Source organism: Filicampus tigris, chromosome 17, assembly GCF_054856515.1.
Source record: "Filicampus tigris isolate MCC_2025a chromosome 17, RoL_Ftig_1.0, whole genome shotgun sequence".
Taxonomy (NCBI): domain Eukaryota; kingdom Metazoa; phylum Chordata; class Actinopteri; order Syngnathiformes; family Syngnathidae; genus Filicampus; species Filicampus tigris.
Window position 1 is genome coordinate 16753335 of NC_141233.1, and position 26574 is coordinate 16779908.

At 47.2% G+C, this 26574-nt stretch overlaps 2 protein-coding genes across 3 annotated transcripts in view; one reads left to right on the top strand and one right to left on the bottom strand.

Annotated features, from left to right (window-relative positions):
• Positions 1 to 6633, top strand: faxdc2 (fatty acid hydroxylase domain containing 2). Its single transcript, XM_086057489.1, has 9 exons — positions 1 to 80; positions 834 to 865; positions 1955 to 2052; positions 2250 to 2353; positions 2603 to 2724; positions 4155 to 4360; positions 4824 to 4929; positions 5120 to 5286; positions 5375 to 6633. The coding sequence occupies exons 2-9, from the start codon at positions 836 to 838 to the stop codon at positions 5529 to 5531; spliced, it is 990 nt and encodes a 329-aa protein (XP_085913615.1). The 5' UTR covers positions 1 to 80; positions 834 to 835; the 3' UTR covers positions 5532 to 6633.
• The window catches only part of larp1 (La ribonucleoprotein 1, translational regulator), a 26418-nt gene continuing 5706 nt past the window's right edge, over positions 5863 to 26574 (bottom strand). The window contains exons 2-21 of one of the 2 annotated variants that reach the window (XM_086057473.1): positions 21395 to 21459; positions 21036 to 21101; positions 19290 to 19361; positions 16803 to 16956; positions 16092 to 16214; positions 15873 to 16019; positions 15052 to 15214; positions 14694 to 14838; positions 14126 to 14294; positions 13766 to 13935; positions 13461 to 13559; positions 12962 to 13288; positions 11470 to 11593; positions 10877 to 11082; positions 10688 to 10794; positions 10433 to 10590; positions 10218 to 10362; positions 10032 to 10141; positions 9343 to 9470; positions 5863 to 9077 (exon numbers count right to left, since the gene is read on the bottom strand). In XM_086057473.1, the coding sequence (XP_085913599.1) occupies positions 8895 to 9077; positions 9343 to 9470; positions 10032 to 10141; positions 10218 to 10362; positions 10433 to 10590; positions 10688 to 10794; positions 10877 to 11082; positions 11470 to 11593; positions 12962 to 13288; positions 13461 to 13559; positions 13766 to 13935; positions 14126 to 14294; positions 14694 to 14838; positions 15052 to 15214; positions 15873 to 16019; positions 16092 to 16214; positions 16803 to 16956; positions 19290 to 19361; positions 21036 to 21101; positions 21395 to 21459 (2861 nt within the window). In that variant the 3' untranslated portion in view covers positions 5863 to 8894. Of the gene's footprint in view, positions 9078 to 9342; positions 9471 to 10031; positions 10142 to 10217; positions 10363 to 10432; positions 10591 to 10687; positions 10795 to 10876; positions 11083 to 11469; positions 11594 to 12961; positions 13289 to 13460; positions 13560 to 13750; positions 13936 to 14125; positions 14295 to 14693; positions 14839 to 15051; positions 15215 to 15872; positions 16020 to 16091; positions 16215 to 16802; positions 16957 to 19289; positions 19362 to 21035; positions 21102 to 21394; positions 21460 to 26574 lie in introns of both variants that reach the window. The other variant, XM_086057472.1, reaches the window with a different exon arrangement.

The window sequence follows — 26574 nt, forward strand, 5'->3', positions numbered from 1 at the left end:
GTCAGCAGGCTGCGCTGCGCTTGACTACAACGCACACGACAAGTTGCAACAAAACTGCGGACCGACAACACGCGACTGAGGTGAGCTACTTCGAAACGTGCCCACTTCGATAACCTAGCCTTCCTTTGGATTTTTTCTGTGAAAGTAATTTCATATCCATTTTAATGTGAAGTCTAAATGTAGTCTATTAATTGGAATTTGTGTCACATTTAGTTATAACAAAAACAAAATAGAATACCACACACACATACATCATACATTGACAGGCTTTATTGATTCATTTTCTCTTTCTAAAAAAAATTTAAATAAACATAACTCGAATTAGCTGTATAGCTTCTTTTAAGTGATGCTGGCGAAACAACAACTACTGGCGAAATCAAAGTGTTGGTGTGTATTCACGTTACCGAATGTATGATCCGGTCAAAATGTGAGAAGCAGCTCTTGGTGTGATGCATGGAGGAAACTCCACCCCAATAAATGAACATATTGTGAATTCCAACCTTAGTGTGCATCTTTGTAACGGCAAAAAGAGTCGCATAGATGATAGGTGTACCTAATAAAGTGTCCCGTGAGTATACTCACACGAACTGTTGAATATCTTTAATGAGCTGCAATGTGAGTGGGGCTGAAAAAAAGAATTCAACTTGAAAAATGTGCAGTAAAATGGATTATAACAGGATTTTGGAATAAATCCCTCTGACGTAAAGTGCACTTTGATCAATGAAGCACAAAACCCAAATGGCGATATTAGCATTCATGTACTGATTGTACTTTTTTTTTCTAATTTGAAAATGAAAAATGCACCATTGCTTATTATTTGTTGGTGTTTACAGACATGAGGGGAGCACAAACAAGCAGCAGGCAGGTAAGCGCTTCTTGTCACATGCACACACACACACACATACGTGGGCTATTGTGAGTCATTAATGTCATTTCTTGTCTGGACTGTCAGGTTTGTTGGGTTTCATCACTGCTTTTTAATTCTATGTGTGGAAGTGTTCAAAAAAAGTGTAGTGTCATTGTTTATCATTCCACTAACACACTAGTCAACAAAAATGTGACGAGAGGAGAAGCGGTGGTAAAACAGGCCAGAATGCGGTTGTCTTCAGACGAGTGAACTTGGAGACTGGAGGAGTCACTAAAAGGCAACGATCCGGAAACGACGCCCCAAAGACCAATACTGTATCCTCCAGTTTTTGGCGTGGAGTCACATAGAGGCATAGAAATGGATGTTGACATTTTCATGGATCAAACATCTTTTGACATTCAAGCTCTTTAGATAACAGCGAGTTGCACAAAAGGTCCTCAAACACGAAAGAGTTGGACATTCAGCAACTTACAAATGAAATTCCCCTGTAAAAGTTATGGTGCATTTCAGGTTCATCTGAAAATGTCCTTGGAAAGCCCAATAACCCTTGTTTTTTTTTTTTGTGTGTGTGTGTGACTTCATGCGTATGAACATATTGATCAAGTTGTCGTACAACAACGCTCTTGTTGTTTTCGACACAATAGCTCGGCCAAAATAAGTTTTCCTGCCTCGGCTTGGACTCTTCCTGCAGGGAGAAGCCCCGCTGCATTAAATAATAGACAAGAGTTGCACAACCACATCAAGTCTATTTATATTCAGTCTCAAAAGGGCTTCACAAAGCCACTGTTCACCAAAATGAACACCATCCCCTGCTCTAAATGTCCTCATTGGGGCAAGACAAAATCTTGAGAATCAATATAAAAAAGAAGGGTGATAATCGTAAGTGATGAGTGCCGATCCCACATCGCTTCTCAATTTTTAAAGTGAAGCGGCAGTAAAACAGGCCCAAATCCAGACGCCAGGGGAGTCAGGCAGGCCAAGTAAAGTAGCCCACGAGACGAGGTGTCGTGCGGAAATGTCCTCATTTGAGATTGAAGTGCTTTGAGCGGTTCATTGTCCGGCATGTTGCTTTTTGCGTCCCCGCAGGAGGCGTCAGGAGGACTTTGGGATTCCGTCAAGAAAGCCGCCGTTGTCATTGGCTCCGGAATCCTCTTCCTGGCGGCGTTCGGTAATTCGCTGACATGGTGCGACCTCCTTACTTAATCGTGCGCCGCTCTGTCTGACAAGTTTCGAATTACGGCAGAGAAAATAAGACTTTTTGCTCTCTGCTGCATGGACAAAAGTATTGGGACACATTGCCGAGACACGTGTACCCAAGGGGGACTCTCCACACCCCCCCCCCCCCCCCGAACCGCTTAAAAGTGATCCTTCATTTTTGCAGGCATCTTCAGAAGTTTTGGGGAGCTTCGGGAGACTTTTGGCAGAACTTGTGGACCAAACTCTACGTGATGTTTGAGGGCCACGACGAGGCTTTATTCTACATGGGTGAGGAGCATTGCTCGCGTTATTTTTTTGCAACGCAAGCATGTAAACGACGCGGCAAACAAATGATCCTTGAATCAGATGTTATCTTTGGAGGAGGAATTCAAAGTATTATAAAAGCAATCGTGATGTCATGTCTGTGCCGATCATAAAGTCAATTGCCCTTGGTTGTGTTGCGTAATAGATGGAAAAGAAACGCTGTTTGTTTTTGCGCCATGTCACTTTGCCAAATCGCTTTGCGGATGTCCACAGGCACGATGTTGGTGCCCACGCTGGTGTTCTGGGCGTTCAACGCTCTGCTGCTGCTGGTGGACACCACCGGGAAGCCGGCCTTCGTCACCCGCTACCGCATCCAAGCCGACAAGAACAACCCGGTAGGCTTTCAATGTCTCATCCGAAAGCCTTTCCAGACAATCTGTCTGATGCAACAGTGCCTGCCACATATCGCCACATATCGCTTTGGATCAGGTGGGGGAGCGCTCCAGCAAGCTCTTTAGGAGCACTTGTAACCTCCCGATAAGCGCACCCCGTCACCGTTGAGTCAGCCTCGTTATAAACTTGCGCGGGTAGTTTATTTTTAGCCGGCATCAATGACGCGTTTAAGTTGCGCAACGTACCATGTACTTTTTTTAATGGGAATTTTAGAACGAGAAAATAGAAAGTTCGCGGTTTCATCAACGGTTCACAAAGTCAGTCATTACGGCTGCAAAGTTGAAAATAGTGAAAAGTGAAAAAAAAATTCTTTTCATTACATAAATTCAAAAACATATTTTTGTGAAAGTTATCAAATGTGTGAAATAATACAAATGGATTAGATTGTAAAGGTTTTGTTGTAAAAATGAAAGTGAGTTTAATACAAAATTCAACAACAAATCACATTGATATTGTGATAGATTTCCCTGGTGTGTACACATGGCGTGTCAAAGTCCTCCGCCGTCTCTCTCGTGTTTGACTATCGCAGCTGCTGCTTTGTAGAACACGCCGGCGAGATAACGGCCCAACATCCATGATAGACGGCTGATAACGCATGCTGGAGGTTCATCTCCAAGCCTTATCGGAGCATAGATTGAATTTGTATTTGTTGATCTTGCCTGCACTGTTAATGTTGAACTTGTTGAGGGAATCAAAACAAGTTGTTTTTCTTTTACAAATGAAGCACGACTAGCACAGGATGCTGTCAAAGAAGAAAGGGGGGGGGGCGGCGGGGGGGGGGGGGAATTCTGCAAGTGCAGTACAAGTGGTGACACTCCATTCCTACAGGGGGCGACAATACCACTCATCCTCACAAGGGGCGTGGCCATGTAAAAAATGGATACATTACATTGTTTGAAAAACAAATGCATGCTTTTTTTTTTAAATATAATAGTTATTAAAACAAGAATGGGGCTGTAGTTTGTGGAAAAAAAGAGGGATAGTTCAATTCAATGAAACAGGTTTTAGTAAGTTGTTTAAAAAATATGGTACTTTTAGATATTGTAAAAAATGAAAAGTCACTCAAATAAAATGAGCAACCGCTGGGTTAAGATGTTTTTAAAAATAAATAGTAATTAAATTAAAATAATCCCCCAAATTTTATAACAGTTGGCCAATTATAAAAAATGTGAATAAAATAAGGGCCCGGCAAGTTAAAACATACAAATAAATATGTGCACACTGCACATTGTTCGTAAGTTTTGATGATAGAGTTTTACTTCCATCAGGTGATTTTTTTTTTTATTGTATTTTTCCAGAGAGTCCTCTATAATGATCCGATTGCTTAAATGGGTTCCGAAGGGCGTTTGAATGAAAGATTGTGTGTGCATAGGTGGAGCCAGAGAAGCTGCGTCACGCTTTGAAGACGGTGCTGTTCAACCAGCTGTTCATCTCTGCGCCGGTGGTGGTGGCCGCCTACCACCTGACCCGCTGGAGAGGAGACCCCTGCGGCCCCCAGCTGCCCACCTTCCACTGGGCCCTCGCTGAGCTCACCGCCTTCTCCATCCTGGAGGAAGTTCTCTTTTACTACTCGCACAGGTAGGAGACGCCCGCCTTCTGACAACAACACATTTTTTAAAATCATTTTTATCCAGTCATTTGGACTGGTGCGCACAAGTCGAACAAAAAAGCCTACATCCAAATATAGTGTTGTTTTGTTAGTAGTTTTTAAAAAGCAAAATGTAAGTAAAAAAAACAGATATGGGGGGAAAAAAAAGTTTCTATTTCTTTTTGCGACAAAATGCTGCAAATACATTTGGATGCCAATTGAATCTTCAATGTACTCTATCGTTTTTAGTTGTACTTTTTTCTGAGCTGTTTTTTCTTTTTCCAAAGTAGACCTTTTTTCTAAGGTTAAAGTAACTCATTTCCCAACTTGTATGTTGAAATGCAAAAGAAAATGGGAGTCTTCTGGGATACAAAGTGCCCTTCCTTTTTCAAGTTAAAAATGACAACATGATTTGCTCCGAAGCAGACTTTGATTTTTGTGTCTTCCCATCAGGCTGTTCCATCATCCCAACCTCTACAAGCGCTTCCACAAGCAGCACCACGAGTGGACCGCCCCCATTGGCGTGGTCGCCACCTACGCTCACCCGCTGGAACACATGGTCAATTTCCTTCTTTGCCTTTCTGTGACTCTTCCAGTCTCTCTGTTACAAACCCGCTAGTCATATGATAAGCCGCTGGCATTGTTTCAACCTGCTGTTGACGATGGCATAGTGGGAAAGACAAGCGGAATTAGAACAGAGCAAAATCCAGATCGCTTGGACTTAAGGTGGTGTTCTATTGCGCCATTAGTTCTCCAACCTGCTGCCGGTGGTGATCGGGCCGGTGCTGCTGGGCTCGCATGTGTCCAGCACGTGCATGTGGTACTGCCTGGCGCTGGTCAGCACTACCATCTCCCACTGCGGGTACCACCTGCCCTTCCTGCCCTCGCCCGAGTTCCACGACTTTCACCACCTCAGGTCAGTCTTGCGTGGAGCTTTCAACACAAAGGGTGGTTGTACGCCGTTGGCACTCTAGCTAGCTTTTAACCCACACCGCTTATTCAAGGTTCAACCAGTGCTTCGGCGTGTTCGGCGTGCTCGACCGCCTGCACGGCACCGACGCCAAGTTCCGGCAGACCAAGCAGTACGAACGGCACACCTTGCTCACCGGACTCACCCCGCTCACCGAGAGCATCCCGGACACACCCGCGAAGGGCCAATGACCGCACGTCAAGCCGTCTTGATTTTTTTTTTTTCTTTCTTGGAAAACCTGTTGATCAGTTTTAGTTGTAATTGTTTTTGCACTAGAATTGTTTTTTTACTGACTGACGCCCATTCACAGCTTGGTTCTGGTAACTTCCTGTGAAATCAGCCGTGCACCCTCGTAGCTGCGAGAAGCTTGACTATATTTGCTCTTCTCACGTGTGGTGTACGCAGCACAGTACAATTGCGAGTCTAGCCTCGTAGCCTGTTGTAGTACCAAGACTAAACTGTGGGGCAACATGATGCCGCAGGAAATTCAAAGAGGAGGAAATAGAACATTATACCTTATCATAACTATCGAACAAGTTTAATATTCACGATTGTCAGCCCCAACAGTTTTCTAAGCAGAGGGGGAAAAAAAATATATTCGATAATCGGAAGGATGCAACGTTGCCATCGTAAATATTGAACCAAGCTTGACATTCATGATTGGCTAATCAATGGAAGGACAATCTCAAAATTTCCCAAGACATTCGCTGGGGAGGGAAAATGTTCAAATTAGGCCAGATTAATGGTATACGTGTATCCAAAATGTTTCTTGAGCATTTCAAAACCACTCTCAAAAGACACACCGCACCACAGGACAATCGCTCAGGATAATCTTTCAAAGGCATTCGAGAATCGGAAGGAAGAAAAAAATGCTCCAATTGAGCTGTATACAGCTCAGCTTTAACAATTGCAATCGTCTCTCCAGACCGTTTTACCAGCAAATTGGGGAGGCAAAATACTCCACACCACAGGATAATCGCTCAGGGTAATCTTTCAGAAACATCTGACAATGGAAGGTCCTTGCAGTTTGATAGGGAGCAAAATTGTTCAAATTCACTGCATTCCGAGCAAATTGGGGAGGAAAGCCAATTACTCTTAAAGGAACACACCATAATATCTAAGAGACATCTGATAATCGGAACGTTGCCGACTTTGATCGGAAGAGGTGGAAAAAGACTGGTGTACTGTACAAGTGTAAACATGTTGAAATTTTAATTATGATGAACCATTTGTGTATTTTATGTCCACTTGCTGCTCCAGCTGTGTTTGTCTCCAAATAAATGTTCATTTTGACACGGTGTGTTTGGAAATGATGACTCAGCAGGCAAGTTTCTTGAAGGGTTTTTTTGTCTGTTTTGTGTGTTTTTTTTTTTTTTTAATTAAAGGAAAAAGCATAATTACTACAAATTACAAATAACACTAATAATAGCCAATCACATCAGCCTACAAAGCGGATAGTGAATATTAAATGTTATAATACAAGATCTCATTCAAGTAGTTTACATTTTTTCCATTTTATATTTTTTTTCCGGGCGTTTTCACATTTTTTTTCCTCATGACAAGCCTAAAGATATTTGAGTGATGCAGTGAACAATTTCAACGCTTCATATACAGTTTTTTTTTGTTTGTTATATTCATATGGCTTTATGACATGATTTTGTACTGTTCAGTCTGCAGACATCATAAGCAGCCATATTCCTCGCACGTTGCTGGCTCGTTTTCTTTTTGCATCTTCGGCATCCCTCCGCCAGTTTGCGGCCAACTCCTGTTGAGGGAGTGGCACCCCCTAGAGTTTGTTTGAGGGGGTGGACAACTCCCACAAGGCCCCGAAATGCTCCAAATGTCCCGACAGGTGGAGGAGTGAGCGCAATTGCAGCCAACCACAGTTTTCTCTCATCTCTGTATCCATTTTTTTTTTTCGCTCTTTCGGCTCTCATTTGTTTTCAAGCCTCCACAAAACACTGATGCAACCATCTTGAGCCTCCAAAAACTGATCCAAGCCTCCCTGAAGAAGGGGGGGAAAAAAACAAAAAAAGTCCAGCTCTGCTTGCATTGGAAGATAACATTAGGGCGACGTCCACATAAGACCGCAAAAAACAAAAGGCTCTTTTTTTTTTTTTTTTTCTTTTTTAAACGTGGGACAGGAAGACTCAAAAACAAAAAAAAAGTAGACTATTTGTTTTAAGACTGTATGTTCCCTCCCAGAAAATTGAATCCAACTGTGGAGGAGGAGCCAATTGATGAAAAAAATGGGAGGAGGAAATTTAACAAATGGAGATTTAACAAATTTCAACATGAAACAAGATTTGCTTGAGCTTTTTTTGGTTCCCTTTTGTCGCTTTAAATACACATTCGATGTTCCAGACGTCAAAAGGGAAAAGGAACAGAAAAATTACCCCCCCCCCACCAAAAAAAAAAAAAAAATCCAGAAGCATTAACATGTTAATGAGTACGTACACATGTAAGGCAAAAATACGTCCGGCGAAAAGTTCTCTTCATCGGTCAAGTTCACATTTACATTTTGATGGGAGGACGTCCACAAGGAGCCAACTTGGCCACAGACATGGAGCTGCGTGCGTGCGTGCGTGCGTGCGTGGGTGGGAGGGTCAAACAGGAAGAGGACCCCCTCCTCAAACCCAAAAAATAACCAGCCAGAGCACCTGCGTCACTTCCTGCTTCTTCAAGTAATCCGGATTATTGATTCTTCCAGTCCTTGACGGATGGATGAAGCAGATGGATGGGACGCATGAAAACAAAGTCAGCAAGCCCCGCCCACTCCCTCAAAGGTCCGGGAATCTCTTCCAATGGAACGCGGATGCGCTTAAGCACGAACAAAGCCACACGACAAAAGCCAAGGTGGGACTCACGCGACTCGTAACAGGACCCGAATGACACTTGGAAGACAATTCAAGCAGTTTGGCAAGACGTGCTCTGAAAAAAAAAACGGCAAAACCATTAACAATAAGGCAACTCTCAAACCAACTGTGTTTCTCTTCCTCTTCAATTCTTTTTGAAGCATTTGGGGCTTTTCCTCCTCCAGCAAAAAATCCAGCAAATCAAACATTTTTTTGAAGGCGCATTGGTCCGCTCGCATGTCAGCAGGGCCGTCGTCGTCGTTGCACGTGCTCGTCGGGAAATTGTCTCTGGATGCTGCCACGCCACCTCCCCGCCACAAAAAAAATAATAATTTAAAAAAAAATCTCTCAAGGGAAGGAAACAAAAATAGCGGATGGTTAAATAACCGCAAAAAAAAAAAAAGAAAAAAAGAAAAGAAAAATCCACCTAGTGGACTGGCAATTATCTGCAAAGAAAAAACGTGTTTGACACCTCGTTGCTTGCTTGCCTCATTAAGAAAAGAAAAAAAAAAATCTCCAAAACTTAAACTCATACGTCAAGCACATTATTTTCTTCCTCATTCCTCAAGCTTAAAAAAAAAAAAAAAAAAAAAAAAAAAATAGTGATGCGTCAAAGGAGAGCTTATGGGGCGGCCCCCCCCGCCCCCCAGAACTGGCGGCATGTGACTTGATATCCGTGTGTGGGCCCCGCTTGCGTTTTTACTTGAGCGTCTTGGCGACGGGTTTGGCGTCGTCCTTGGCAACGGCGGCGGCGGCGGCGGCCACGGGGCTGGAGCCGGAGCTGTTCTGGCTGTGGGGCCGACTGGAGGGGTGCGAGGGGTGCCGGCGCCGGCCGTCCCCGCTGGACGAGTGCCTCCGGCGGCCTCCTTCCTCCATCGGCGGCTGCGGGCAGCGGGAGACAAGACCCACACTTTAGCAAGATCGCACGAGCAGGATGAAGCCAAATCATTTTACCACAGCGACTACAGTTACCATCGTCACACGAACCACTCCGTGGTGAAAAAGGCTCGCGCGATACAAACGCTAACTAGTTAGTGCTGGAAGGATGAATCAAAAAAAAAAAAAGGACAAAGCAAAGTAGTGATGCAAGTCAGTAGCACATTTGGAGTCTTTGACCTCGACCGGGCGTCAGGACTGTTTCACTCACGTCAATTCGGAAGTCCTCCAGTCGCTTGAACTTGCTGAGACACTCCTGCAGCTTGGGGTCGATCTCCAAGGCCTTGGCTTTGGAATATTTGAGGAAGGCCCAGAATTTCTCCAGTCCGTACAGCTGACCTGCAAAATCCAGAAACAAACTCAACGGCGTGATTCAACTCAACTTTCCGACCGTCGGCTATAACGGATCGGCCGGCCGCTGGTTCGCATATTTGGCGATCGGTTGTAAAAAGCGGCGACATTGTGACTAAAAATTACGCACTGCTCATTTGTTCACGAATAATCTTTTCCTATTCCAATCACGGTGGTCTTTTTTCCCCCCACCCCCTCCTTGGCACAGATTGCTAACGAGACTACTTTGTAAACACGACACAAGCAGATGCGGTAAGTAACCAGGTTGGTTAGTTCCACAGACATCTATTGCTCCAACGTAGCTCACCAGTCGCGCATTGTGATTTCCTAGGAACGCCGTGGAAGTGCTCATTTGATCATGTAAACACTGGCAGAGATGTATAGAAACGGCATTTCCTAGTTATTGCGAGAACCATGATCAGCGTCTCCACAGATGAATTCTGAATAATAACGACGACCACCGCCACACTACTCAAGGTGGCATTCATCGCTAGGCGTCGGTCGGTGACCTCTGGTGGAGAATGACTCGGCATCGGCTTATCGTCTCACCGGCCTCGTAGTCTTTCATGGTCTCCTCCTGGAAGTCCTTGAAGATATCCGGCCGGAACTTCTTCTCCAAACCGTAGCTGTAGTACCTAAACAGGCACTCCAAACCGTACCTGGAAGACCAACGTCGGCCAGTCAGGCCAGAGCCGAGTCATCGGCGCATGCGTTTGGCGTCCTGGGCCCTCTCACCTGTATCCTTCTTTTCCGTCTTCCACCACCAGCTGGCGGAATTCCTCGTACATCTTCCTGTTGAAATGATCCCGCAGGAAGAAGGACCAGAAGCGGAAGAGCGTGTTCATCTCCTGGGACTGGCCGATTCCCAGCCGCTTGCGCTCTGCCATTGAATGCCGGTCGTTAGGTTTCAGCCCGTGACACGGCCAGAGCGCCGATCGAGTCGCGTTTACCGTTCAGGCAGCGCCGGCGGTACTTGTGGTAGACGTGTTGCGTGAAGCCGTTCTCCTTGAGCAGCTCGTGGGAGGGATGCTGGAACTTGGGCAGGGACTGCGGCGTGCAGCCCAGGTTGCCCAGGGCGGGGGTGCCCTCCGACGGGCTGGCGTTGGAGCTGGCGAGGGGGGGCCCGCGGCCACAGTTAGCCGGACCCGACGGGGCCGCCGTCGCAACGTCAAGTGCGCGTTGGCAGGGCGCGGCGGCGGACTCACCTGACGGAGGCGGTTCTGGAGCGATGCTCTCTGGAATCCATCACCCAGCCCACGTGGCACTCCATGGGCGGGTTGGAGCTGTGGCGGGTCTTGCGCTTCCTCGGGGTCTGGCGGCAACGCAATCAAACAAGCGCGTTGACAGAAAAGTCCCCATTCGGGCCGGCGCCGGCGGAGCTCCCCGCGTCTCACCTTGGCGTCCACGGGCCGACTTTCCTTGACCACGGGGTAGAAGCGCGGCGTCATGGCGGCGTCCTTCCGGTGAGGTGTGCGCGGCGTGCGGGGCGTGCGGGCACTGCGGTAGTTGGGCGACTCGGGCACCGTCGTCGGGAGCGACCGCGCTATCGACGAGGGCTCGGGGGCGCCGAAGAGTTTGTTCGCCAAGGCGTCTGTGGGGACTGAGGACAAAAGGGGCTTGAGTCCACTTAGGCGAGGGTACGCACAGAACCACGATGGGGTCACATTAAAGCAATTGTCTTCCCAAAGCTAAAAGATCATCACAAGGTGAGTATTCACTATCGGAATTGTTAAACCTCTTCCGCTATTTGAGATCACAAATGCTCACGCACACACGTCATCTTGAAAAGACTCCACCTGATAAGGGCAATCAACGCACCAGTATGGTTCTCGTCATGTTTGGGATCCGTCACATTTTTGACAATCTGCTTTGACTGATTGTTATGATTTTCGGTATGCATCTACCCTGCTTGGGATGATTATTCTGCCTTCTACTGTGCTCGCGACAAACGCAGGCATTTTGTTCACGCATTGAAACGAGTCCTTACTCTGCTGGGGTTGCGGGGGCCCGGGGGGCACTTCCTGGTTGGGGTCGACGGGGGGCTCGGGGGTCAGGCAGTCAAATTGTTCGCGGCTGATCAGGTGAACCTTCTTGAAGTTCTCCACCTCTTGCTGCGGAAGAAAAATGAAAAGCATGACGTCCCGCTTTCTGAGGAGCAGCGACAGATGCCAAGAAATGGAGCATTAATGAAGGTGTCCAAGTTCTAATTGCTCATTATTAGCACCTCGCCTGCACATTTACTTAATGTCTTTCATTTCTCTCAAACTTAGAACTACTACGCATGCATAACATTAATTAACGTACCATACTCTGAAAATAGGGTTTTCATAATTCATTCACTTATCAATGTGGATGCCATTTTTCACAGGACAACACTGAAGAAATAAATGACTCTTTGCCACAATGTCATTGAGGATGTACAGCATACATTTACTTTTCCCTTCAAATGACACGGCCATTAATATTATCCTAAACTGACAACAAAAGTGAGCACACCCCTAAATGAAAGTGTCCCAACTTTGCCATTTTCCTACTTTTGGCGCACGCGAGATCACAACTCCTAAATTCCAGAGCGGTGGATAAATGACCACACATCTAATTTCAGCCGCAGTGTCACGGAAAAGAAAAGAGAAAGAATGCGCAGGCGGCCATCGGGACCACGCGTGCGGCAACACAAAACCGACCTGAGGTGCCGCAGTCTGCCGATGGAGACGCAGCAAAATAACACGGCTGCCAGAAACGCTCGCTTCACCTTCATGTTGTCGCCCGGCGCGGACTGGAGCCGAAGCCGCCGCCGCCCGGCCGGCCGAGCGCGCGTCCGCACTCAAACACGAAGCTTCCACGACGACGACAATAGCCCGGCACGCAAACATCAAGAAAAACTCACGCTCGATGCGCCGCCGCAAGCGGCTTGGGCTTGTTGAGCGTCCATCTTTGCCCGAACGGCCGCCGGCACCCGGTGCGCCGCGGCCTCGGCCGTGCGCTTTATTGACTCAAGCAAACTGTTCCACGCGGCGCTGGACCAGCACGTGGAGGCCTCACAAAAGAGCCCGACAACAAAAGCGAAGCGGCCCAAAACAAAAGTCTCTGTTCCTGCATCCAGAAACCGCTCAAAAACCAAGGAGAATCGTTCCGCTACGGCGTTGGGACTTTTCTGGGGACAGAAACGTCTCCAATGCGGCGACAACAACGCGGAAGCGCTCAGAAGCTTGCTTGACCCGGCTTTGACTCGAACGCAGCACACAAGCAGACCAATAAAAACACATTTTCGCTCGCTTCTGGGGGGGGGGAACTTTGCTCCAAGACTAGAAGACTTTTCAACATAAGAGACAAGAACCGTTGACAGTTCGTTTGAAGCACGTGAGCAGTTTCGCAAATGTGCGCCCTCGCAAAGCAAATTGATTCCACGCTTGAACGTTTCTGGAACACGTACGGTGGCTTCGTCGCGGACAAGATGCCGAGGTGTTGAACGGCCTCACCTTGATGGTGGCGTACTCGGGCTCGTACGTGTCGTCCCACAGGTCCTGCTCGTAGTAGAAGAGGCCGTCGTTGATCACCTTGACCAGCTCGCTGGAGAGCTTGGCGCGCGAGGTGTGGTGGCCCGTGCGGTCGCCGCCGGGGTGCTTGCGCAGGTAGGGCGGCGTCTGCGTCACGATCAGGATCTTGTTGACGTCGCGGTCGTCGATCTCGCCGTCAGAGTCCTCGTCCGACCAGTCGGTGAAGGTGTTGCGCCGCCCGTCCATCTGCTCCATCTCCTCGTCGAACATGAAGTCCAGCTCCTCGGGCTCGTCCTGCTCGCCGCCCTCCTACATTCGCGCGTTGCACAAATGAGCGCAAACTCTGATCAGACAACTGCCGGCCCGTTCATTTCTTTTGAAGGGTGTCGTCTTCTTATGATAGCAACGTTTCAACTGAAAATACTCATTGGAAGGTTTTTAAATGGTACGCGACGCAAAGCTAGCCGATCGAGTGTTGTACCTTGTTTGCGGGGATGGCGGGAGAGGGCGAGGAGCCGGACTGAGGCAGCGGCGAACGGCTGGCGTCGTCTTTTTCCCGCTGCGGCTGCGAGGAGGGCGCCTGCGTTAGCGCACGACCGCGATCGAGCAGGAGGGGGAAAATGAGGATGGCGGTGAGGTGGCGCGACAACATCGAACAAACGACGGAATGTTGAGCAAAGTTGAGCAAAAAAAAAAAAAACAAGGACAAAGATGGCCTCATGTGGTCCATGTTAAGCAAAGTAGGAATGAATGAAAGAATGATGAGGTCACCTTCTCTGGGCTGACCTTGGGTCTGGCCGGCGAAGGTCTGGGCCTCTTCTTGACCTCGATCCAGGACTCTGAGTCGAGGTCGGGGAGGCTGGCGGAGAGGCCCTTGGGCATCGTCTTCAGGTTGGAGGGCGTGTCCGATTCGGCCTTGGGCGGGCGTTGCGTCGGGGTCGTGGCCCTGAGGGACCCTGAAAGACAATGACCATCATTCATCCATTTCCAGCACGTTTCGCCATTAGCTTGCTTATTCTTCCTAATGGGAGCGTCTCACATAAGCTACACGCTGACCCAACAACAATAACTCAAATGTGAATCCAAATCCGCTAGGGGAGTTATTGAGGTAATAACGAGCGATGACGCGGTGGCGGGCATCCTCACCCGCGCGCTCCTCGGCGGGCTGCCTGGGGACGAACTCGGGGCAGTTGATGAGTTGGGAGAAGTCGGTGTGGTTTGGCACGCTCAGGCCAGGCAGGGGCCACTTCTCGGGCTCCACCTTGCGACGGATCTTCATGTCAATCACTTCCACTTCCTTGCTGTCCTTCAGAGCCTGCCGGGAGCGAGGGAGGCGCGTTACACGGGCGATGCGACATCTTTTTACCCGAGCTGGCCATGGCCTATTTGCCGTCTGCCGCACTCCCGACACGCAGCCAAGTAAGGAATAAATCAAAAATACAACAGTGTCGCCGACGAGGTACGGACCGGGACCACGTGATGGATTAAATATGGAGGACGGAACGCGCTGGCGCTTAGGCCACGCCCAGCTCTGCTTTGCTTTGCTTTTTACAAATTGCCATTTTTGTTTTCCGTGCTGAGATCAGAGTTGTGAGAGTTCTCTCCAGTGATGTCAGAGAAGAGACATGACCATCTCATCAGGTCTTCAGCGTGTCACCGATTAAAATCTTCAGGGGCGAAAGCAACGGCGACAGAGGCGAACAAGCGTCCGTACTTCCAGAATGATGTTGACGTCGGTGGTGAGGGCCTGCACTCTGTGGAAGCTGGCGATGAGTCCGATGGGCAGGAAGCCTTCCTGATCCATCTTCCTGCGCAGGAAGAAGTCGCGTTCCAAGTTGTCCAGGCTGAAGTAGTACTCACTACGGCAGGGAAAAAAAAAAAAAACAGAAGCCAAAAGAAAATACTCATCAAAGCTGAAACTCTGCCGCTTGCTCTCCAAACGAAATGCATCAAATCAGAGTTGAACAAGTTCTCTCCATTGCGTTTTCATCAGAGAAGAGACATGAAAAGCTCATCATCACTTGCGCTGCTGCGGCGCCGCCAAAAGTGTCGAGCGCTCGGTCCCGGCTTACATCTGCCTCTTGATGTAGTCCTTGAGCAGGTCCTGGTCCACCGAGTACAGGTCGCTGCTGCTGATGTTGTCGTAGTAGTAGGTGACCGAGTTGCTGAATTTCTGTCCGTAGGGTCCGTCTTTCATGTCGTACGACTTGTAGCCTTGGTGGTAGTCGTAGTGGCCTGAGGGGACACCAAAAGGTGCTGAGAAATCACATTCTCGGGGTTCTGTCATTTGAAAAGAAAAAGAAAAAAACAAACAGAACCTGCTGCGATACATTCAGGCCACCAAGGAGTAGAGTTGTTGTTGTTTTGTTTTGGTTTTTTCCCAATTGTGGCCTTTGCGGTGTCAATATAAATTTCAAGAATTGTTCAGTCCTAATTGAAGTGCGCAACTGTTGCAAGTTTGGCACACTTGCTTTTGGTGAAAAAAAAGAAATTGTAACTTTTGTTTGTTGAAGCTTCAATGCTGAGATCAGAGTTGTGAAAGTTGTCTCCATTGATTTGTAGTCAGAGAAGAGACATGAATAGCTCATCATGTCTGCAGCACATCTGCAATTGTCGTCAAACAAAAATTCAATTTTCGCTCGTTCCATCCAAATCCATGATAATGTTACATCGTTAAAGTCGCTGTTTCAAGAGACTATTGCCGCTCTGAAGTCTTTTGTGCCAAGCATAAAAATGAGGCATGAATAGAGAGAGAGAGAGAGAAAAAAAGTTACTTGTTTTGGACGACATAAAGCACACAAGCTAAGAAAAGAAGCAACGGTAAAAATGTAGGAGGTCAGCAAACTGGTTGTTATAAAAACTATTTCAATCTTTGCGTCTGCCTTCGTTGTACCTCTGCCTCGTCCTCGTCCTCGTCCCCGGCCTCTTCCTCGGCCGCGCCCCCGGAAGCCGCCGCGGAACGGCGCCCCCTCGCTCTTGACACTGGACACCTCGTCGTGGTCGTCGCGCCACTCCCGCTCGTACTTGTGACTGTGCCAGTCTGCGACGACAGTTCCACAGTCATCCGGTGGTCAACTTCCCCGCCGGCTCAATTTCACGGCCCGGCGCTTACCTCGGAGGTCGTTCCTGGCGTTGGGGGGCAGGCGGGGATTTTCGTTCTGCCTGCTGTTATTCCGGGAGGCCGAGCGCTCCCGGGGCCCCTCGATCATCAGGGGGACCCACTTCTGTTTGTTTCCTGTTTGTGGTCACACAGGTCGTGTAAGACAAATGAACAATTACTGACTAACTCAAAAATAAAAGAGGCACTTTTGGGGGTAATAGCTTGGACTCTTTGTCACCCATGTTCAAGTGACGGCTCCATTCCAGCTAAGCCAATCAAAACAACATTATAAAGTAATCCATATAACCTAAAGCCTTTATTTGGAAGAAATCAATTTGAAGACAAATGACTGAAATGCCCATTGTCAGTTGCAATAACTCTGCCGGCCAACAGGGGGCATGAAAGATCTGCTTTAGCGTGCCTTGAGTACGAGGACAAACAAGTGTTGTTTGAGCGACAGCGCACGGGGAAATGACACAGCTACTTTCAAGTGACGTGGCGCAGCGTTGGCCTAAAAATTGAGCATGCACCCGAATGAGACGGAAGACGGACAACATGGCGGAACAGGAAGTCGGCTTGACAGTCTGCGGTTAACCACAGCGCACCAGAAAAGTGAAACCCGCCATCGAGAATGATGTCATTTGGTATTTGATCAGAGTGTTGCTTACCGAATAAGCTTCCAAATTTGGACCCCCTCCCCCGAAAAAAAATGACCAATTGTACCTTTTTTCTTCTGGCCGTTCTTCTGGGAGTCGTCGTCTCCGTTCTTCTCCTCTCCAGAGTCGTCCGACTTGTTGGTCTTCAGGTTCTCCTTGCTCTCCTCGTTGCTCTCGCGCTTCTCCTTTGTTTCCTTCTTGGTGGATGTCCTCTTGTGAGCCTGATGGGACGACACGTTGACATTACAAGAGAGACACTTTGGCCACCTCGCGCACTAGTCATCCAAAACGTGCATGTCCTTCCTCATACGTTAAGTGAGTTGAAGTTAAAACCAGAGTCAACACCAAAATGGATTAACCATTAAAAAAAAAACTAGAAAAGTTTTTGGGGATACACAATCTCACTCGCTGCAGCTAGCAAATATCTAAAGAATCCATTATTTGATTCTCCAATCAACTAATTGGGTGAAAAGCCATTTTGCATTATTTAACCCGCGTGGTTTTGTTTCACTTGGGGTGCCAAACTCACATTCATCACTGTTGTATCTGTGGCTGAGTGTGTGTAGCAGCTGGTCTGGTGAGTGACATGAGTGTCAGCAAATAAACAGTGACATTAACTTCTCCCTGTGTCGGTGAGCGTGGACAATCCTGCTTTACGGTAGACACATTGCACTTCATCTTTTTTTTCACTGCAAAATGATGCCAAACTTTAGACATTCTCTCTTTCATGCAATTTTCTTCCTGGCTCGCCTCCATCTCACCAAATTATTTCCACACAACGTGGTGTGTGGCATCTGCAGCAATGTTAGTGCGTTTGGAAAAATGATCACTTTTTTTTCCTCTTCATTTTATAATGAAAAGTCAAAATGACATGCAACGTGAACATTTTTAGTGTTGCAGAGAAACAACAGGGAAAGAAAGCAGACATATTTGGAGCAATCACTTGAGGATGATGCACAGCCCCAGGAATTGTTCTCTGCCGATACGCAAGCGGGCTGAGGAAGTAATTAAAAAATACATTTTGGAATATGTAAGAAAATGTAAGAGGGTCTTAACTGGCGCTAGACAGATTTCTGACCGGGCTTTAGCATCCCTTAGCCCTGGTGAGGCACCATTCCTCTTCAGGATGCAAAAAAAAAAAAAAAAAAAGCAATAGCCGTCGACACCACAAACACGACAATGCCGCGAGTTGTTCGCACAGGAAATCATGCAAAGCGTTCTCACCAAGTGGATTAAAGTGCAGAGCGTTCCATGCCACCGGACGCATACACCTCATTATATTCCAAAACAAAACTCAAATCCACCTCCAAAAATAATGTTCGACACATTATCATGTGACAAAAGTGAACTACTACCTTTTTTCCCCTCCACAAGCATACAAACGAAACGTTTATTTTACAACTGCATCTAGTCAAACACCATTTCCACTTAAAAGGGAGGCCTCGAGTGAAAACGGAGCAGCAGGATTAGCCCTCTGCCACTCTAATTTCCCAACACTACACAGATTAAAACTGCAGCACGTGTCCGCTATGCGTAAGCCACTTAACCCTGCTGTAACTGTCCGGCCTTTGAATGGCGTATGGTAAATACAAGTAATGAAGGTGAGGGGAAACAGTGAATGTTGTTTTTTTTTTTTTTTTAAGACCACAAAGGCTGTGGAAACACTCGAGGAGGAGAGGGATGCAGCACTGCTAACCAGCTAGCTAGGCTAAGCGACTTTCATGTTCAAATGCCCAAAAAGTACAACTCAAGATTTGATGCAAAGTTGCCGAAAGTTAGGAAGACATGCATATAATCATTCATTTTAGTTTTGAACTTTCAGCCTGTCACATATGTTCACACACTTAGCATTCCGCCACTAGCTAACATTAGACAAGTATCAACTTAACATGAATCTTGACTTTTTATTTGTATAGCTGTTTTTGGCTCAAATCTGGTCGCTAAAGTAGATTTGCTAACCACTAAAAGACTTCTGTAAAACTAACTTTTTTCGGTTACTCGTGCGTATGTGCAGTTCACCCCTGCGTAGCTTGTGCTGCCCAAAAAGTGCTTTGCTGTCAACTTGTGGCATTTATAGACAATTAAAAGTCCATTTTACGGGGTGTGAGCCACTATTTTGGCAGGGCTCAGTTGAGAATAATGGGTGAACTCTGTACAAAAGTATAAGTAAGTGAGCTTTTCAATACAAGAGATACGGTGACGCTTAATGTAGAAGAAGAAGAAGAAGAAAAAAAAAGAAGACTTTTCTTGGGAGTTTGGCCTGACATCGTTCTACATGTTAGCCTGCACCGGGTGCAAGATGTCTCACAGATGAAGAGTTAGTTTGAAAACATGCAGAAAAGAGAAAGTCTGATTAGCGAAGACATTTCTTCCAGAGTTTGAAACGCTTCAATTTGAATACGAGCAGCGCTTTCTCTGGATAGATTGGGCATCTTGCATAGACCTCTGTACAGTTTGTAGGCGTCGAGCCGAAAAGTGCGGCGCTAATCGCATACGGCGAGTGGCAGGCCAGGCAGGTTGCAGGCATATTACGAGGCCGCCGATTGAAACTTACAGTGGATCTCCACGAGTCTTTGACCTGCCTGACAGTCGGTGGGCAGGACACGGTCCGTGTCACTGTTTCGATCTGAACAGAGGGAGGGAGGGAGGTAGGGAGGGAGGGAAGAGCAGTTTAGAGGAGACAATGACGTGGACTGAGATGACAAAACACACACGCAAACAAAAAAAAAAAAAACTGTTGACGGACACAAATAAGATGGAGGGGAACAAACCCAAGCCTGCCTGTTAGAGGACATGCTTTGGATCGGGCGATTACGACAACTGCATGTACTACCAAGTACGATATTGGTGCAGTTATGTGGTGGGATGGCGGAGAAAATGTCAAGAGAAAAACAAAAGGCAATGGGGCCCTGAATTCTGTGGTGGTGGTGGCGAACCAAAGTGAACTTGGTACAACTATCCAACCATCAAACTTCAATGGACTTTGACTCTCCAGACAAAGACAGCACAGCAGTCCAAAAGCCAACGCACTAAACACGAGTCGAGATTCCCCCCCATTGCTCGGCTCCTAAGGTCAAGCTTCTCGTCACACTAAGTGTCAGCATTTTATATGACGCTTGTACAGTCCCCCAAAATAGCAGCAGCAGCGTCACCAATCCAGGGGCCCAAAAGGGGATCCCTAAAAGGACATCCCTTCCCCCGGCATTGGCCAGCGCCCCCCCCAGCACCCCCACCCCCTTTCCTCCTCCAGTGCCATTTATCCCAGGCTCCGATGACGTTGACCCACATTTTCCTGCTGAGCAACGCGTGCGCTCCGTCGCGTTCGCTGGGATCCGGGCGCCTAAATTAGGGCGCCACGCTGCCGGTGACACTGCGGTCAATCCAGGGATCAGAAATAGCCAACAGCTCTGAGGGCTGCCGCTTGGGTAAAGGTGAGGGCGGGGGGGGGGTCACTGTGTCGGGACGTGAGGTTGAACTAGCCGAGCAGCTTCAAGCGACAGGTGGTTGGTGCTCGGAGGGCTTTTGAGGTCGTCCTTTTACGCCGCTATGATGCAACACAAGCGCTTTGGGAATGCCGCCGCATACCTCAAGACCCCTCCGGTTATTTCGCGAACAATCAGACACATCATTTAAGATTTTTTTTTTAAATAATGGATGTCTTATCTTGCGTTCCATTGCATAGTCTTGTTAATTAAGGCCGGCTCCAAACACATAACATAACATAAGCATTTGTGTTTTAAGGTCACTTGTGCTTTTCTCGTATTTGAGCGTCAACTTCCTACAGGTCTCATTTGTGGTCAATTAGTTTCACACGCTTTTAGCGTTCATTTCACCATGTACACCAACCTCAGTGGCAGAAAGAATCCGCTTTGGCAATTTTGGTGTGTTGGCAGGAATAAAGCTCGTGTTAAGAGGTGCCAAAGGTCATCCATTAATCGACAACTAATCGATTGTCCAATGAATCAAAAACTCTTGATAATCGATGAATCGTTTAGAGCCAGGGCTTCAATCTGTGCCGCGGTTGGTCGCTGTGAGCAATTGTGATGTCATTTTCAGTCGACAGAAGTGACAAAAATTGGGTTGACTTCCGCTTTAAAGAGAAGAATAATGGACCCTTTCGATAAGAGCCGAGTCAGTTGTTGGGATCAAATTCCCAACGTTTTTGCAAAGGCTGTAAAAAAAATTTTTAAAAAAACCTTCTACAGGTCCATGTGCCCCCTGATCTCGCCGACAAATCAATGTTGCCACAACACCATGCCCCCCCCTCCGCCCCCATGTTCCCTCCAAAAAATACACCTACCTGCATGTCTTTAGTTGCGATCTCCCCTGGGGTGGGCCAACTATTAGTGTCTCCAAAGTCCCCGACCTGAGCAAACACAGCAGAGCAGCGTGTGAATAAGTCATTAACCCATTAAGGACGGGAGCGCATTAGCGCGTTTCTACCACTAGAGCCGGTAGCACATGTGGACTCTCAATGTATTTTTACAAAGCATCAGTTTCTACAAAAAAAGACATTCTCCATGAAACGCTCCATTTTGTGCGATTCTGTAGTATGCTAAAGCTTTACAACGCCACCTAGAGGCATGCGGCGTAATCAACACTCTGAACAGCCTCGTGTTGAATAATCCAAGAAAAAAAGGCGAAAAGTGCACATTTTACCTTTCCTCCACGTCTGGCCTTGGGAGGGTTGCCCGCTCTCACCACCTTGGCGGGACCAGTTGACTCTGTGGACACAAGACGCAGGCGTCAAGAGCGCAAAAGCGGCAGAGAACAGCAACGCGCACAGACGGGACAGGAGACGTAGGAGCCAAGAAATGAGCCGGCATTTTTCCTGCGCTGCGACAAAAACACCTGAAACATGACATCGGAAAATGCGACTACGGCTTTCAGGTTCTCAATCACGTTCACGCGTAAAATACATCAACAGTGGTCAGCTTTGAGGGCAACATGAATTTCTTGGCAACTACTCAAAATCACCTTCAAGCAGAAATGCAAACATGGGGAGGTTTCCACAAATGACAATACAGTTGCGCCAACTCAATCAAGTCTTTGAGACAAATCGTCATACTCGAGTAAAAATTGCAAAGTACATATCGAGTTGTGCGGTAGCGTTAACCTCTGCCGGCCACAACAGAAGGAGCTGCGCAATGTCCGTCAATTTTAAGCAAAAAACGCTTTCATTCTTACTATCTATTTGATTGTATTATCATTATTATTCAATGTTTATAAACATTACAATACTAAAAAACTAATAGACGTTAACAAATACATTTTGGGGGTATCTAGAGCAGAGGGATATGTTTGATTTTCAAGTATGGTCCCAAAGCAAATTTGAGCGTACTTTTTTACAAAAGTCCATCCAAAAGTTCCAGGAACCGTGACTACTAATGTACGACCGCCCTCGCAGGGTCTTCTTTTCGACCCGATAAAAGTTTTATGATGCAAATGCACAAGAGTCCTGCAAACCTTCCTAGGCTTATTTGGGGAAATCCCCGAAATGTTTTGAGGTCTTTGCCATCGCTGCTCACCTTTGTGCTTGGGTTATCGGTTACAAAGAGCCGCTCCGTTCACGGTGACGTTGCGTACTAGCTTCGGGCTTAAAGTCTGTTCTGGCTGCAGACAAAATGTACAAATATGCTCTTTGCCCTCAAATACTGCAGGCAGACCTCAACTGAGATTTGTTGGAAATTCTGGGTGGCCGATAGAACACTCACAGCTCTCAAGACATTACTGTTACAAAGAAAAGCTGTCAGATTCTTTGGAAGGCCGATGTCTAAAAACCTTTAGCTGCCACGGTGTCGTTCGTACATGTCTAAGTGCAATCTTGGAGCCGAGTCGTTACTTCATCAGCTTATCGGGCTCAATCATTCCTCACATTCGAGGACAAAATCCGAAATGAAGGGCAGGCCGGTGAAAGATGTTGCGGCGGCCGTTTCAATCATCCGGACGGGGAATAACAGGAAACTCATTTTCCTGAAACGGAGAATGAGTCACGGGCAAAGGGGCTTTACATCAAGTGCCTTTCCGCTGGACAACTTCAAACATTTGCAGGTTCGCACAGTACACGAGTCTCGTTTTTGGATTCCCACAAAGAGCTCAAAAGAAGAAGAAGAAACATGAAACGCGGTGCAACGCGCATTGAAATTGCTGCGAAACACGTTGACAGAATGAGTAAGGCAGGCGGCGGCGTTGGGGTGTTGCGCTTGCAAAGGGAGGTGGTGATGAAGTCTGTCAAGTCCTGAGAGGCGAGCCGCTCGTGACGTCACAAGCATCCATGACAAGTCACTTTCAAACCTGTTCTCAACACAGTCCCGCCCTCACAGGTGGAATGAAGTCTGCAGCTCCCTCTTGGCCCAAAGAAAAAAAAAAAACAAAGCACATTTCACTGAGAAAATATAACCCACCTGCAGCTATTAAGCCATTAGGGCAAATGACCGGTTTGATGTCATCAACTCATACGAACTGTAGACAAACATTTGATCATTTTTTTACATCAGAAAAAAAAAGGCTTTTTTTTGGGGGGGGGGGGGGGGGTTGGGTGATATCACCTGTAGAAATTTAGAGTAAAACAGTACGGAAGGCACCTGTCACGTTGCTACTTCTATTACGTCATTCTTGTGCCTCACTCTCCAGGCATGACTAATCGATCGCCGACTGCCCCGCCAATGTAACAACTGCATTACGCGAGGAAAATTGTTGCTGCTGTGTTACTGTCACGGACGTTGCGATCGTGTAGTGGCCACCGTAAAAGATCAACACAGCTGCTTTTGGCCATGACAAATCAAGCAAGCAGAGGGAAGTTCACAAGTTCAAACCAAAGTAGATTATTTTCAAAATGAGGCTGAATGCCTCGTCATCATGACTCAGGAGTGTTAAAACACCTCTGGATACTCCACAAGATTTTTTTTTTTTAAGTAGCATTCGCTCATCGTTTCAATGATCAAGCCTTTGACTTTGAGTGCAAATAGCTTCTGTGAAGAAAAACAAAAAGCAGCCTGACTACACCTTAAAAAGTGTTTCGAGCGTGATGCAATATGAATGATGGATACAGCGCTGTTGACCGTCTGCATGGAGAAAAAAAAAAAATCTGACGAGCCGGAGGGCGACGGGACCGCACCGAGGTCAGCCGGCCGGCGCTCGGATCGGATGACGGTTGGCTTTAAGGTCAGGCGGGTCACGCCGTCACCCAAACTGGAAGCTCCTCGGGCAGATGGCCGCGTTGGGGACAGCTGATTTTCAAAAAGGACAGGGCGGCGCTGCTCGAAAAAAAGGTGACGTCAGAGCTGAGCGCCAAACGGCGGCCGCGCTGGCAACAGGAGCGCATTCCACAACGCGGCGGCCAACAAACGAGCGCTTTGTCTCGCCCAATCCCTGCATGTCTCGGCTTAGAAACGCTGGAATGATCTTTTTCATAAAGCCCACAAATAAACTTGCCCCACTATTATGTACGGCTCCCTTGGGCCCTCGCCAGAACGTCACATTAAAAGGGCCACTGGGTTGAAAAAAGATTTGCGAATGAAATGCTTATTTTTAGTTGCGCACTCTGGCTGCGCCACCAGTCTCATTTGTTTTCTCACAAGCCTGTGAATTCCTCTTTTTGTTTTGTTTTTTTAGCGGGAGATATGACGGAGGGCTGTTAATAAGCCGCGAAGCCCAACTAAAGCACGTTGTAAATATTGCGCATTTTAAACAAATAGAGGCGACGCTTGCCTTACCTGCAGCGCAGCTTTCAGTCATGCAAAGCAAGACTAAACATAGACGACACAAAAGCGGTGACAAAGGAAGAATGTGCCAGAATGAAAAGCTCTCACGGGGGCAATCACCATCGATTGTACAGTGGTTGCATTTTCAGGCTTTTGTTGTTGTTGTTGTTGTTGTTTTATAGCTTGAGGTGTCACCAAAACAAACAAATAGTAGCATCAAGATCGCTGTTGTGCTTGGCATGTTTCTTCGGACAAAAACCTCATTGCTTCCACTTTTGAGTCAGAACCCTGCCTGTAATCCGTGATCAACTGAAGACTAAAGTACCACCGATGCTAGAAACAATTTTTTTTTTTCCTGGTGAAAAAAAGAGAGAATCACCTCCATATGTTCAGTGGTTCTATTATTACACAAAACAATATTCTGTGGGACGTGAAATGCTCCAAAATGGCCGGCAACAGCGGAGAAAATTGAGTTATTAGCATTATTAGCACTTCACTCATTTTCAATGGGGAAAAACTGATTTAATTTACATGTCAATTGAGTACATTAAATTCAAACTGTAAATCAAGGAACCAAATGATCTCGGATAACCGAAGCTCTTAACGCAGCTCTTATCGGATCTCCTGAGATGATGTGAGCACATATTTGAACTACAAATCAACAAGCTACTTTCATAATCACACACTGCCTCACTCCTTCCTCCTCACACTGCCTTGAACGTGATCTTCGCAGCACCCGGAAGAGCAAGGTGTCGTCAGCCAGAGGCCGACATGAACATTTGTTCGGACCAAGCCCCTCCGATTCAGTTCAGCCACGACAGGCAAGAGGAAGAGTCCAATTCAAATGCGGATGTGGTTTGAGTTCTACAAGTAGAAAAGCAACCAATCAACTGACCCTTATCCCAGTTTACCCTTCAGGGACCACACCACTGCTATGATATTCAACTCCGATACAACGGCTCAACTGTTTTCTGAAGCTGAGCCATAATCGGTCGTTATCTCAGCCCTGAGCAACTGTGATGTCATTTTCAGTCGACAGAAGTGACAAAATGGCCGCCGCCTGAGATGGCTAAAAAGGGGGCCATTTTGCTACTTAACTCATATTCCACAAATGCAGTATTCATCAGAATGCCGTGTTTCAACTAGTGGGCCTGCTGGGAACATATTCTTGAAAAAAATAAAATAAATTGGGGGGGTTGACTTCCGCTTTCAGTGAGCAAGCGGCAAAATGTGAGACCCCACAGTTAGCTTTAGCGTTGAGTGATGACAGGAGGGAAGCCCGTCTCCCTGGCTCGCAAGACCCAAATATGGAGGAAGCAATCAATGAGCTACTGCAGACTGTTTCGCCAGTCACGGCAGCACGTCATCACTTGTTTGCCTTTTGTGGGTGCAAAGATTCGAAGAGGTGTCAAAATGACCATGACATTTCAAACGCCAATGACACTTGCCCTAAAAACTCCACTTGATTTAGCACAAATGCAACATTATTCGTCAGAAGAGCAATGGGGGCAGTGGAATAAGTCAAGAACTGCTTTTTGATGCATTTGAACTGCTCATTACACATTCGACAACGTTCCACAAAGATGGCGGCCACTTGTCACTTTCCCGTTTGCAGTAAAAACGCATGAAAAGGCAATCGCTTAAAAATGCGGCCTGCGGGGGGAGGGGCGGAGGCGCAAAAGATGAACGGCAATCTAGCAAGTGTTCACTGTATTGACAATGACTCACATGCTAATCCAATCAGCTTTCAGGTCGGTCGAGAAGGACAAACCCAAGCTGTAGCAAACGTGGCCTTCTGTCCCTTGACAAGCCCAAAAAAAAAAAAAAAAAACAAACAAACAAAACCCCGCCTTGGATGTGAGGTCCGCAGAGAGAAGCCTAGAGGCTCCTCGACGCACTGGACACGCCGTCGGTGTGAACGGCCCACACCCAGCCGAGCTCTATCGCCAAGCGCAGACTCAGCCTGCGGCAGATAAAGCAGCCGAGCTGGATCGCAGGAGACAAGTGCTCGTCTCGCACAGCTGATAGTGTGAGCGTGTGTGTGTGTCGAGTGGGTGTGTCGGCAAAGGTGGAGTCAAATGACATTTCCAAAATGGAATCTACTTGCATGGCTTTGAAGTTAGCACATTAGCTAAA